This window comes from Panthera leo, chromosome B4 (genome assembly GCF_018350215.1).
Source record: "Panthera leo isolate Ple1 chromosome B4, P.leo_Ple1_pat1.1, whole genome shotgun sequence".
Classification (NCBI taxonomy): Eukaryota; Metazoa; Chordata; class Mammalia; order Carnivora; family Felidae; genus Panthera; species Panthera leo.
In genome coordinates, this window is record NC_056685.1 from 71,286,059 (window position 1) to 71,301,491 (window position 15,433).

A 15,433-nucleotide genomic window follows, 5' to 3' on the forward strand; every position below is an offset into this window, starting at 1 on the left:
TCAATGTTAAGTATTTCTGGATGATAATTTTCCAATATTATACTTGTAATAAAAAAGGAAAATAAATGAAATCCTTGCTACACAGTTACAGAAGGATAATATTCAATAGCTTCCTATGAGAGGCAATCTGTACAGTGGTTATCACACAGACTATTCTAAGTCAGCCTGGATGTGAATCATGTCATATCACTCATATCTTATATTTCATGTAACTTTTAAAGTCTGTAACTCAGGTCAAGTTATTTGAACTTTCTGTGAGTTTCTGCACTTAAATTGGGGGTGGTGACAATAGGGTTGTAAGGATTATATAAGTTACATAAGTTAATTTGTGTAAAGTGCTTATGCCAATTCTTGGTATATTATAAGTGGCACATAACTGTAATAGTAATTTGCTACCATTACTATTTTCTTTGTAGCAGTTTCACATAAAAGTGACTGTTTTTGTATAACCTGAGTCATGGCTCTTTTAAACAGGTGTTCTGACTGAATTATCATAGCATGGTAAAGTCTAACAATTTTACAAGAAGTGGCTGAGAAAAACAAAAGACATGCAGTACATTTGCTTCTAAAGTTCTATCTAGAGAAGGGACTAAGTAGAATGACTAATTAATGTGTTTTGGTCCTGCTTTTTTTTTTTCTTTTTTCCATTCTCTTGAGACTTTATTTTTAGAACTGTCTTGAGCTGTATGCCTTCATATTTAATGATTGCCATTTTTATTTTTTTTATACTAGTAAATATTAAATATTAGGCAGAATGTTTCCTTTAATTTCCCTTTGGAGTGATAAAGTATCACCACTAACTTTTTCTTGATATGTGTAGCAATACTCTTTCTCAAAACAGAATTACTTAATAAAGCCAGGAAGACATCTATGAAAAGCTCTTAGAACAGGTATTACATATTGGATAATTGAAAATATATCAAATAAAGCAAACATCCAAAAGATGAACTTAGGAAGCTCTCACACAACAGGCATTATGATAAATTTCAAGTACCAAAATGTTTTAATGGTTAACTTTAATGACTTTATTCATAATGAGATTATTAGCATGACTAACTCCTTTGTAAATCTTGACATATAAGAGGTTTCTGATAGCTCAGCAGACACTTATTCCAAACTCCCAGATTTTGACACCTAAAAATGTGCCTCTTAATGAATATTTAATTTTACATTACATTACATTACATTACATTACATTACATTACATTACATTAGCAGTTTACATATTTAGACCAATGAGGTAATGTTAGAGTATGAACTCCAATGTAATCAACTGTCTCCACAAAAGGAGATCTTGGTATCTCTTGGGAAAAAAGTACAGGGATGATATTGAAAATACTAGCCTGTAGCCTTCTGGGGAAGATGATGGAGTAGGAGGGTCCTAAGCTCACCTCATTCCATGCATACAACTAGATAACAACACATCCGTGTAAATAAAGCATAAAATGACCTGAAGACTGGCAGAACAGACTCTCCACAGCTAAATGTAGAGAAGAGGCAATATCAAAGAGGAAAGGAAAGGTGGAGACATGGTCTAGGGACAAAGGGACCTGCATGACTGTCCCCAGAAGGGAGGGGCACAGGGAGTATGGAGAGGGGAAAGGAGCAGACCTGTCAAGTATCCCTGGCACCAGGGACCCAAACAGGGAAGACAAATTTGTATAACATTTGGCTTTGAAAACCAGAGGGGCCTAACAATCAGTGGGGCTTAAAATCTGAAACATCAGAAATCAGCAGGCTAGTCTCTGGGAGAGCCAGGAGGACAGAGTCCCCACCTGTAAAGAGACAACACAACAAACAGTCCCACTGAGATACAGCATAGAAGCAGCAGTTTGAATAACCTGGCATGCATGGGAAGGAGATTAATTACTAATCTCACAGCATGTTCTGGAGAGACAGGGATCTTTGGGAGACCCCTCTAAGAACAGAAGAACTAGTGGACAGCATTTCCCTCCTGGGCACCCCCAGCCTAGATACAAGAACACCTTCAGGAAACAGCACCAAGCAACACTCTCCACCTAGCTTGCTAACAGTGCACACTGCCCATGTGCACCTCTGTGGATCTGCTCCCTCCAACCCAGCTGGCCTGGCAGGAGTTTTTCCCTGGTGGCTGCAGATCCTCTCCCTCAGTGGATGAGCATGGACCTTGCTGGCACCACATGCCACACTCCCTCCAATATACCCTTGGCCACAGCCAATGCAAACCAGTGCCACAAGCCTGGCAGTATGCAAACAGCCCCAGCAGTGGCCAGAACTACTCCTGTCCCAAGGAGAGGGGAAGATAACCAGTCCAACTGCTTCCCCAACAGTGGACTGGGGGCAGACATCTGGTCTGACTGCAGACCCTGCCACCAACAAAAGTTTCTCAGGGGACAACAGAGGGAAAGCACCCTGTAGTTCAGTGCTATTGCATCTCTGGCATATACTTAGTCTGACTCAACTTAAGCTCAAGGCAGCCCCAGACTGGCCACAGGTACCAAATCCTGTCCACAATATGCAAAGTGAGCCATTGCAGACTAAAGGCAAACATGGCTCATCCAAAACACACACAGAGGATACTCCTGAAGCACCAGGTTCTGGTGAACAGGGACCTTACACTACAGGACCTCTTCATCATAAGGCCACTATGTTGAAGAGCAGGAGATGTAGCTGGCTTTCCTAACACAGAGAAACAGACACAGAAAGTTAGACAAAATGAGGAGACAGAGGAATATGTCTCAAATGAAAAAATGAGACAAAATCACAGCAAGAGAGCTAAACAAAACAGATATAAATAATATGCCTGATAGAGAATTTAAAGTAATGGTTATACATGTACTCACTAGATTTGAGAAAAGAATGGAGGACTTCATTGAGATCCTCAACAAAGATACAGAAAACATCAAAAAGAACCAATCAAAGGTGAAGGACTAAGTAACTGAAATCAAAAATACACTAACTACATAGATAAATAGTAAACTAGAGAAAACAGAAGAATGGATCAGTGACTTGGAGGACAGAATAAATGAAAATCAGTCAAGCTTAACAGGAGAGACAAAAAATAATAATGAAAAATGAAAATAGGATTCTGGAACTCAATGACACCATAAAGCATAATAACATTTGCATTGTAAGGAACCCAGAAGAAGAGAGAGAAGAGGAAACAGAAAATTTATTTGAAGAGATAATAGCTGAAAATTTCCTGAATTTGGGGAAGGAAACATATCTAAATCTAGGAGGTACAGAGAGCCCCCAAAAGAATCAACCCAAGGTGGTCCATACCAAGATAAGTTGTAATTAAACTGGCAAAAAGTAGTGATAAAGAGAGAATCTTAAAAAGCAGTAGGAGAAACAAAAAGTTACAAATAAAGGAGACCCCATAAGGCTATCAGCAGATTGTTCAACAGAAACTTTGCAGGACAGAAGGGAGTGACATGATGTATTCAAAGTGTTGAAAGAGAAAAACTTGCAATGAAGAATAGTCTATCCAACAAAAGTATCATTCAGAATAGAAGGAGAGATGAAGAATTTTGCAGACAAAAAAAAGTTGAAGGAATTCGTGACCACTAAACTTGTTCTACAAAAATACTAAACAGACTCAAAGAGTCAAAAAGAAAGACCACAAATAGGATTAAGAAAAGTAGGAAGCACAAAAGCATTAAGTATATCTATAAAAATTGATCAAGGGATTCACAAAATAAAGGATGTAAAATATGACACCATATACATAAAACATGGATGGGAGAGGAGTAAAGAATGAGACAAACTTAAGTGACCATCAACTTAATATAGACAGCTATATGCATAAGATGTTATATACAAACCTAATGGTAACCACAGATAAAACAACAATAATAGATATGCAAAAATGAAGAGAAAGGAATCTAAGTATATCACCAGAGAAAGCCAGAAAACTGTGAGAGAACATGAGAAAGAAGGAAGAGAGAAGAACTATAAAAACAACCATAAAACAAGTAACAAAATGGCAATAAGTACATACCTATCAATAGTTACTTTGAATGTAAATGGCCTGCATTTTCTAAACAGAAGACAAAGGGTGAGGGAATGGATAAAAAAGCAAGACGTATCTGTAGGCTGCCTACAAGAGACTCATTTCAGACCTAAAGGCACATACAGATTGAAAATGAATAGAGGGAAAGGATTTATTATGCAAATGAAAGTGAAAAGAAAACCAGGATAGCAATACTTATATGAGACAAAATATACTAAAAAACAAAGACTGTAATGGGAGACAAAAAGGACACTATATAATAATAAAGGGAACAACGCAACAAAAAGATATAACAATTATAAATATTTATACACCCAATATGAAAGCACCGAAATACATAAAACAGTTAACAAACAAAAAGGAACTACTCAGTAGTAATACAAAAATACTAGGAGAATTTAACACCCACTTACATCAATGGATAGATCATCCAAACAGAAAATCAATAAGGAAACAGTGGCCTTAAATGGTATTTTGTACTAAATGGATGTAACAGATATAGTCAGAACATTCCATTCTAAAATAGGATAATGTACATTATTTTCACATGCACACTGATCATTCTCCAGAATAGATTACATGTTAAGCCACAAATCAAGTCTCAACAAATTCAGAAAGATCAAAGTTATACCATGCATCTGACCACAATGTTATAAAACTAGAAATCAACCACACACATACACATACAAAACCTAGATAGAGCACAAATACATGAAGGCTACATAACATGGTACTAAACAATGAATGGGTCAACCAAGAAATCAAAGAGGAAATCAAAAAATACATGGAGACAAATAAAAATTAAAACATAATAGTCCAAATCTTTGGGATTAAGCAAAAGTGGTTCTAAGAGGGAAGTTTATAGCAATACAGGCCTACCTCAAGAACCAAAAAAATTTCAAATAAATGACCTAACCTAACACTTAAAGGAGCTACAGCAGGAGAAACAAACAAAATCCAAAATCAGTCAAGGGAAGGACATAATAAATGTTAGAGCAGAAATATACAAAATAGAAACTAAAAAAACAATAGAACATATCAGTGAGTCCAGGATCTGGCTTTTTGAAAAGATCAACAAAATTGATAAACCTTTAGCCAGACTCTTAAAAAAAAGAGAGAGACAGACAGAGATATCTCTGATATCTCTGATAAATACAGATGCAAAAATTTAGCAAACAAAAACCAACAATATATTTAAAAAATCATTCACCATGATCAGGTGGAATTTATTCCTGGGATGCAAGCGTTGTTTAATATTAACAAATCAACATGCTACACCATATTATCATTAGGTGAAAAAAACATTAGACAAAGTACAACATCCTTTCATGATAAAAACTATCAAAGTAGATTTAGAGAGAACATACCTCAACATAATAAAGCCATATATGAAAAACCCACAGCTAACATCATAACTCAGTGGGAAAAAACTGGGAGCTTTTCACCTAAGATCAAGAGCAAGACAAGGATGTTCACTTCATCACTTTTATTCAACATAGGAAGCCTAGCCACAGCAATCAGATAAGAAAAAGAAATAAAAGGCATCCATATTGGTAAGGAAGAAATAAAACTTTCACTATTTGCAGATGACATGATACTATATATAGAAAACCTTAATGACTCCACCAAATCACTACTAGACCTAATAAATGAATTCAGTAAGTTTGCAGGATACAAAATCAATATACAGAAATCTGTTGTATTTTTATACACTAATAATAAAGAAACAAAAAGGAAATTAAGAAAATCTCATTTACAATTACACCAAAAAAATAAAATACCTAGGAATAAACTTAATCAAGGAAGTGAAAGACTTGTACTCTGAAAACTACAAAACACTGATAAATGAAATTGAAGAGCACACAAAAAATAGATATTCTATGCTCATGGATTGGAAAAACAAATATTTTTAAAATGGCCATGCTATCCAAAGCAATCTACAGATTTAATGCAATCCCTGTCAAAATACTAACAGTATTTTTCACAGAACTAGAAAAAATAATCCTGAAATTTGTATGGAACCATAAAAGACCTCAAGTAGCCAAAGCAGTCTTGAAAAGGAAGAACAAAACTGAACTATCACAATCCGAGGTATCAAGATACACTACAAAGCTTTAGTAATCAAAATGGTATGGTACTGGCAAAAAATTAGACACATAAATCAAGGAAACAGCTCAGAAACAAACCCAAAATTATGTGGTCAATTAATCTTGAAGAAAGAAGGCAAGAGCATGCAATGGGAAAAAGATAATCTCTTCAACAAATGGTGTTGGGAAAACTGGACAGCTACATGCAAAAAAAAAAAAAAAAAATGAAACTGGATCACGTTCTTACAGCATACACACCGTACACAAAAATAAACTCAAAATGGATTAAAGAGCTACATGTGAGACTTGAAGCCATAAAAATCCTATTAGAAGAGAGCATAGGCAGTAACTTCTTGGCATCAATTGTACCAACATTTTTCTAGGTATGTCTCCTGAAGCAAGGGAAATAAAAGCAAAAATAAACTATTGGGACTACATCAAAATATAAAGTTTCTGCACAGCAAAGGAAACAATCAAAAAACTGAAAGACAACCTACTGAATGGAAGAAGATATTTTCAAATGACATGTCTAATAAAAGGTTAATATCCTGGTGTACCGGGTGACTCAGTCGGTTAAGTGTCCGACTTTGGCTCAAGTCATGATCTCATGGTTTCTGGGTTCCAACCCGTGTCCAGTTCTGTGCTGACTGCTGAAACCCTGAAGCCTGCTTCAGATTCTGTATCTTCCTCTCTCTCTTTGTCCCTCCCCAACCTGTCCTCTCAATCTCTCTTTCAAAACTATATAAATAAACATTAAAAAATTTTTAAAAAGTTAGTATCCAAAATATACAAAGAACTGGTAAAACTCAACACTCAAATAATCTAATTAAAAACTGAGCAGAAGTCATGAATGGATATTTCTCCAAAGACATATAGCTGGCCAATAGACACATGAAAAGATGCTCAACATCACTAATCATCAGTGAAATGTAAATCAAAACTACAATGAGATATCACCTCACACCTGTCAGAATGGCTAGAATCACAAACTCAGGAAACAACAAATGTTGGGAAAGGTGTGGGGAAAATGGAACCCTCTTGTACTTTTGGTGGGAATGCAAACTGGTGCAGCCAATGTGGAAAACAGTATAGACCTTCCTCAAAAAAATTAAAAATAGAATTACCATGTATATGATCCAGTAATTTTATTACTGGGTATTTACACAAAGAATATAAAACCACTAATTCAAAAAGATATATGCACCTTTATGTTTATTGCAGCATTATTTACAATAGTCAAATCATGGAAGCAGCCCAAGTGTTCACTGATTGATGAATGGATAAAGAAGAGGTGGCATATATATACAATGGAACGTTACTCAGCCTTAAGAAGGAATGAAATCTTGCCATTAGCAACATGTATAGATCCAGAGGGTATGATGCTATGTGAAATAAGTCAGTCAGAGAAAGACTAACACCATATGATTTCACTCATGTAGAATTTGAGAAATAAAAAAAATAAAGAAAAAGTAAAAAAGTCACAAACCAAAAAAGCAGGCTCTTAACTATAGAGAACAAATTGATGGTTCCCAAAGGGGAGATGGGTGAAATAGGTGATTAAGGGTACTCTTATGAGCACTGAATAGTGTATACAATTGTTGAACAACATAATGTGCACCTAAAGCTAATATAACCCTGTATATTAACTATACTGGCATTAAAAAAAGAAAGAAGCAGATCCACTGGAATGTCTTTTGGGCATTTACTCCTGTCTTAATGCCTGACTGGATGAAATGTCTGGTGATAGAGAAACCATCTCACCATAATAAGGGTGAAAGTCATATTAAAGATGGAGGAGAAGGAAGATAAAAGGAGCTTTGTTTTGAGTGATATTGTTGGACTAATATGCCATCCAGGGATTTCTTATTGCATTAAATATATAGACTTTTTACTTGTCTAAAAGAAAAAAACAAAATCAAAAACCACAAACTGATTTAACCTGGAGAAAAATTTGTTTAAAATCCCATTATTCTTATGTTAGACTGTATAATATTTGCTATTTCATTTCTCTTGAATTGTAATAGTTATTTAGGATTCCTCCCATTCTTAATTAATCCATTTGAATTTCTACAAATGATCAAAGATATTCTAAATGGTAGTAGAGACAATCTGTAATTTATATTTTAGAGATCATGAGTCAAATTCTTTGACAGTTTGCAATTTTAATAAAATAATTTTATTAGACATTTTTATTTTTCAAAAACGTTTTAAATATATCTTTTTTTATTCATACAGAGGGAGAAATCTAAGGAAGAGTTCATTATATTCATTATATCAAATTATTTATTTGATATTCATTATATCAAATATTACAAATAAGAGGTTGTAAAAAGCAAACCCAGTATTTAAAGTTAGAAATTTGTGCTTTGTTCAGTTGAAAAGAGAATTTTAGGATGGTCCATATTATTGTGTGGGTTTTTTGTATCAATTATTATCAAACATCAGAGGGCAAAAACAAGTTTGTTAATTATCAAAATGGGTAGGTATTCTTCTAAGGTTTATCTCACCTCCATGTATTTTCTTCCATTCTTTTTTTGTCTTTTTTTATTTCCTTGTTTCTTCTTTTTTTTCTTTCTTTAGATTGATTATTTTCAAAGTAATTGTTTTTTTTTTTCATTTTTGTTTTTATAATTCAGACAAAATCAGGTGTGTTTAGGGTGGTATGGCCATAGACTCCTTTTTACAATTCAAAACAATATCCAGATACCAATGTAGCTCTGAAAGCAGAGGTTTAACTACATTACAGATAATTCTCTGGCATATTAAATTTTTGCTGCCCATATTTCAGATTTAATTTCAATGTCAATATTAAAGACTAATTTAAGTACTCTTGATTCTTTTTAAAACCTTAATTGTTAATTGTTATAATTCCAACAAAAATTCATTGAATTCCATCAATACAATTATGCAAGATTTCACAGGGCCACAAAGATAAGAAATAAGCTCACGTCCCTAGTATCTTATAACAAGGAATGGGTAATCCAACGGTATGACCTAGACAGGTCACTAGGCCACAAGCCATCTATGAAACACGTCCTATGAGAAGTGGCTACACAGTTCGTGTGTAGAGGTGGTTCTTCCATGGAGCTCCTTAGGCCCTGGGGATGATGATGGGATTGGTTAGCTATCCCTCTCTTTTGTAGCACGTAATAAAATCCAAAGGCTTGGATTTTGCCCATTTCCCATCTGCCTTCTGCTCTTACATGTGGATGTCTACTACCATCAGTAAATGATGTACATGTAATGAGAGGTACACACCAGTGTTCTCGTTGGGACATATATTGTACTAGCCAAGGCCATTTGTAATGGTTTTGTTGTTAATTATTTATTCTATAATCATTACCTTAATGTTCTTAAGGGAAAATTTTGGGATAGATGCTATCATACCTTTTTCTAATTGCTTTTGAAAGAAAGCACTTAATTTACTTCTTTGTTCATCTTCATTTTGGTGAATATGCCTTGGCAAAGGGTACTTGGCAAAGGATAGACATTTAATAAAGCACAGATAACACACACTCTTCACTGTCTATATTATTATGTCTAACGTTCTTTAATGAGTTATCTTGTTTCTTGCAGGACGGTTCTGTTTACTCTCACTTCTGTGGTTGTACTTGTCATTACAACTGACTGGATCAGCTGGGACAAGCTGAATCGGGGATTTTTGCCCAGTGATGAAGTTTCCAGAGCATTCCTGGCTTCTTTCATCTTGGTCTTTGACCTCCTTATTGTAATGCAGGTAAGTGTTTTTGTATTTCCCTTCTCTCACTGAAACAGCTCTGTGCTTTGTTCTCAGTATAACAAACACTGTATGTAGAATGAAAGGCTCCATAAAGGTAGAGAAGTGCTTAGTTTACAGTTGCTATTGGGGGAGCTTTTCTGATCATAGTTTCAGCAGTTTTACTGGGAGGATAAGCCAACTGGGCTTTTGTGAAAGTAGCACCAAAAATTCATTGTATGAACATTGCAAGGTGGACCCTGAGAAACCATACAGCATGGTGGTGTTTTCTGCCAAGATTTCAAGGCAAAAAATAAGGCAAAGCAACAACAAAAAACCCTGTCATTTAGTAAATGAAAAGCTGCAGAGATGAGGATGATATAAAGCCAGCAAAGCAGGGATAAGCAATTGCCAAAGCAACTCAGGGTTTTATAGCGGTTGAAACGGAATGATGTAAAAATGCTTTTCCTGGTTATGGAAATTATCACTTTCTTTCAGTACTCACTAGAGATCATTCCATTTTCATGTAAACAATATTTCTGCCCTGCTCAGCAACACATTGTTTGTACAATAGCATTGCGCTAACCGGTGCTACTCATGTAATCTTCTGCTGTGAGTGCTTTGGGGTCTTAGGAATGTTCCTTTGAATGAGGCCGAAAGAAACATTAACTATTTCTTGGCACTTTATCTTGCTCATTAAGTGTCCATCCATTTGCTGCCCATTTTCATACTGATTTCATAAGGCAATTTTGGATTTTCCCCTCCTGAGACATTGTAAGTTACCAGAACAAAGGCCACAATTGCTGAAGGGAAGGTAAACGCCACTGTGTGCCAGATTTATGTGAGATTTCACAAGATAGCAGATTGGTTTTCTCATTTTAGAGGCAAAGAGAAGCCTTTATAAGCAATATTCTGTAGTGTCTTAAAAGAGAATAACAGTTTATTGTTGCTGTTGCTTCACAGTATAGCCCAGGCATTAGGTTCAAGATGGTTCCTGGAATATATTTCTATTTTAATGGACAACAGTTTAAAATATGTTATCGATTTAAAAAATTATATAAAATGGAATGTTTGTCTCATCTAAAACTTGATGTATTTCTTCTTTATTTCCTGTGGGATAGTTTAGCATAGTGGAGAAAGTAAGAAAGCACTGGTGGGTTCCATATCAGTCTCTTATTTGCTGTAGGACCTCCTCTGGATATTTATAAAATCAAATTTGTAGCACTAAATAGTGTATTTTGCATTACTTGTTCAGAGACTTTTTTTTTTTTAATGTTTACTTATTTTTTAGAGAGAGCCAGAGACAGAGACAGAGTTTGAACAAGGGAGGGGCAGAGAGAGAGGGAGACACAGAATTGGAAGCAGGCTCCAGGCTCTGAGGTGTCAGCACACAGTCTGATGCAGGGCTCAGACCCATGAACCATGAAGTCATGACCTGAGCCAGTCAGACGCTTTAACCAACTGAGCCACCCAGGTGTCCCTCAGAGGCTGTTTTTTTTTTTTTTTTTTTAATGTTTATTTATTTTGAGAGAGTACACATGAGTGGGGGAGGGGCAGAGAGAAAGGGAGAGAGAGAGAATCCCAAGCAGGCTCCACACTGTCATCACAGAGCCTGACATGGGGCTTGATCCCAAGAACCATGAGATCATGACCTGAGCTGAAATCAAGAGTCAGTTGCTTAGCTCACTGAGCCACCCAGGTGCCCCTCAGAGGCTGTTTTTATCTTCTTTCATCTGATACTCCTGAATGATATACTTCCTCATCTAAAATATCTGCTTTGGCCAAATGGCCTACCTCTTTGAACCCATTTTATAGCCAAAGGTATTAGTAAGCAAATAGACCACTGTCCTTTGGATTGTTTAAATTTGTATATGTGAGAGCATAAATTTCCTGATTTTTGTCCTACTGTCCATCACTTTCTACCCTCTTTGTACCTTTTTAGTTATTCTTCTAATGAGGTCACAAAAATCAGGGACTTGAAGTGGAAAAATATAACATTACAATTTATAGATACTATGGAATCACTCAAAAAGTACTTAATAAGGAGAGAAGGAAGAAAGAAAGGATAGTAAGGATTTATCTGGTAGAGTCAGCAGGGTTTAGGAAGGGGCAAGCATTCTAGATGAAGGAAATGGTATGAAAATGTGGAGTCAGTAAAGTGCTAAAGTGTTCAGAGAGTAGCCAGAGCATCAATTGACCGACAACGAAGAGTTTGTGCTGAGGAATCTATCAGTTTGGATGATTTTGGCTGCAAGTAACAATAAGCCTGCCAAGCTAGCTTAATCAAAGTGGGGGGATGTAATACTGTGTTATAAGGATGCTGTACAGAATTAGAGAGGAGGGATGCAGTTACATTTTAGGGACACATGAAAGCAGAGACCAAAGTGCACCAGGGAGCCCAGACCTAGCTTTTTTTCTCCATCTCTCATCTTTTTTAATTTTTCCCTTCAGTTTCCTTCTCTTTTCTTACTACAGAGAAGCTTTCTCAGCTTCCCAGTTCATATGGAAGGAAATGGCCACAGCAAATACCTCAGAGGGAGACCACTCTAGTTGTCAGGCGTAGTTCTAGATTCCTGAGGAAAGGATTGTAAGGACTGGATTGTCCTGCACCCATCAGTGAAGTGACTGGGGGCAAGGCAGTTCCACAGAAAAACAGGGAGATGCTGGGCCTCAAAAGCTAAATTAATTGATGTCTAATATGAAGGAAAGTCCAGAAAGAGACCCAAGAGTTAGGGCCCTTAACTCCTTTTCTCTCTCCCCCAGTACTGAGTCAGTGAGCCAGTCCCGTTGATTTCTCTTTTGCTGTCTTTTGTGGCCGAATCCTTCCTTATCATTTCTCTGCTTGTATTCAGTCCTGAGTCTCCTGTATACTTGTAAAATAATCTCCTATGCAAACTTCTGCTTCCAGATGTCCCCTTGTCCCACACACTCTATGCGGCTCAGGCTCATAAACTTCCAGTCTGGAATGTCATGTTGTACATGCCTCTTCTCAGCCAAAGTGATACCTCATTGTCCAAGTATAAAGTCAGGACTCCGAGAGCATGCTCCCAGTGCCCTTCACCATCTGGCCCTGCTGTGTTTTTTCACATGTATTCTATGCTGTAGATCTACCCCAGACCATCCTATGCTGTAGATCCACCTCAGACCATAGGGCTTGTTGTTTGGCCCTTGACCACAGCACACTCATTCCAGGGTGTCTGTAAGCCTCTTTTTATCCCCAGATGTGTCTCCTCCTGCTCTGGTCATCTAGACCCTACTGCTGAGGACCATTCCAATTCCCCCTCATGAAAAGCATGTAATCACTTTCCTCCTTGGAACTCCTGTAGCACTTTTCACCTGGACACAAATCACCATTTCACTGTTTTCCTGCTCTATGGAGCAGGAACCATAACTTATAACTATTTGTCCCTGGAGTCTCCCTAACACAGAGCCTTACATGGGCAGCAGTATGCCCAGAGTAATAACTGCTTGATGAGGATAAAGAAGTGACATTTCAGCACTGAGTCTCCTGCAAACTCTGCCCCCCCTTTGGGAGCATCATGTTAAAGTTTCAGGAACTAGTGCAAGTGGTAAAATAAACAGCCCCAGAAGATATATATATTCAAGGCATTTAAAAATATATAATACAAATATTCTACAAATCCATAGCCAACTAAACTGTGATCTATTTCATTCTAGATTCATATATTTCAGACAAAAGAAAAATAGAAAAGTAGCAAAATTAGTGGAAGTGGAGGGAATAATTTCATTAGAAGATTTTCTCTCATTGGACTTATTTAAGTGATTTTAAAGCAATTGACCCTAGACTTTTCTAATAGTAGAAAAATTCAGCTTACACTATCAAAAGATATTTTAATGTTTGGTAAAAAAAGAAAAAGAAAAGAAACCCTTAGAATATGACATTACTGCTATAAAGATTTTATCTTAACAAAGTTAGTAGGTCAATTCTGAAAACTTGTAGAGAAAGTATAATTATTTTTATGAATGTTTATTAAATAGGATTTTCTACATTTATTGTGAAAACCATTTGATGTATCACATCTTTCTGCAGTTCTAGTAAAGTCGCTAGAACTAAGGCATAAACAGATGTCAGTATAATATAACATGCGGCTCATATAAATCACATTTCTACAGAACATGAGACGTAAATTGTAAAAAACACTTCTCTGAGGAAATATTATCTCAAAATCTGTTTAATATTTATAATTTTGCCATTTGGCTTTTATATTCCTTTAGTTCATTGCATAAGTATTTAATTTGCAATTATGTCCCACCCATTCATCTCTTGTTAGATTGAAGAAAAGATATATGTAAGATATGTAAGAGTTAAAAATATAATGTATTGTAGAATAATCAAAGAAAAAAAAAGTGTCCTAGGAGTCCACCTTCCCAAAATAGAGAAAGAGAAAGAGAGATGTCAGTATGGACAGGATAGTAGGACAAAACTCCAAAAAAGAGATGAGAGTAGAAGGGCAGGCAGCAAGAATTTGAAAAAGGAAAACAATGGACAGGAAAATTTTCTCCAGCTGAGAGTAGTGTCCTAATCATCACAGTAAGAACTTAGTTTTTTTTTTAAATATATGAAATTTATTGTCAAATTGGTTTCCATACAACACCCAGTGCTCATCCCAAAAGGTGCCCTCCTCAATACCCATCACCCACCCTCCCCTCCCTCCCACCCGCCATCAACCCTCAGTTTGTTCTCAGTTTTTAAGAGTCTCTTATGCTTTGGCTCTCTCCCACTCTAACCTCTTTTTTTTTTTTTTTTTTTAAGAACTTAGTTTTGATCCATTAAGTTCAGAAAACATTTGTGAATTCTATTTTTTATTTTTTGAGGAACTTCCATACTGTCTTCCACAGTAGTTGTACCAATTTACATTCCCACCAACAGTGTCTGAGGATTCCTTTTTCTCCACATCCTCACCAACACTTGTTATTTCTTATCTTTTTTATTCTAGCTATTCTGACAGTTGTAAGGTGATATTTTATTGTGGTTTTGATATGCATTTCCCTGATGATTATTGAAATTAAAAATAGAAATACCATATAATCCAATAATTCCCCCCCAAGGTATTTACCCAGAGAAAATGAAAATGCTAATTTGAAAAGATATGTCTACTTCTGTGTTTATTGCAGCATTATTTACAATAGCCATGATATGGAAACACCCCAAGTATCCACTGATAGATCAATAGATAAAGAAGGTGAAGTGTGAATACAGAATATTACTCAGTTCTGAAAAAGGATAAGATCTTGCCATTTGCAACATCATGAATAGACCTAGAGGGTATTATGTTAAGTGAAATAAGTCAGAAAAAGAAAGACAAGTACCATATGAATTCATTTAATGTGGAATGTGGAATCTAAGAAACAAAACAAAGGGGAAAAAAACCTGAAAAAGTATAATTAGTTCTATAAATACAGAGAACAAACTGATGGTTGTCAGAAAGGAGGGGGTGGGCAATGGGAAAAATGGGTGAAGGGGAGTGGAAGATACAGGTTTCCAGTTATAGAACAAATAAGTCACAGGAATAAAAAATACAGCATAGGTAATATAGGCGATAATATTGTAATAACGTTGTATGGTGACAGATGATTAGCCACACTTATGATGAGCTTAATACAACATAGAGTTGTTGA

General features: G+C 36.0%; 1 protein-coding gene across 3 annotated transcripts in view; it reads left to right on the forward strand.

The window, feature by feature from the left end:
- TMEM117 (transmembrane protein 117) overlaps positions 1-15,433 on the forward strand; it is a 485,771-nt gene that overhangs the window by 395,186 nt on the left and 75,152 nt on the right. For all 3 annotated transcript variants that reach the window (XM_042946297.1, XM_042946299.1, XM_042946298.1), the window contains exon 6: positions 9,655-9,814. In XM_042946297.1, coding sequence (XP_042802231.1) covers positions 9,655-9,814 — 160 coding nt within the window. The remainder of the gene's footprint in view (positions 1-9,654; positions 9,815-15,433) is intronic.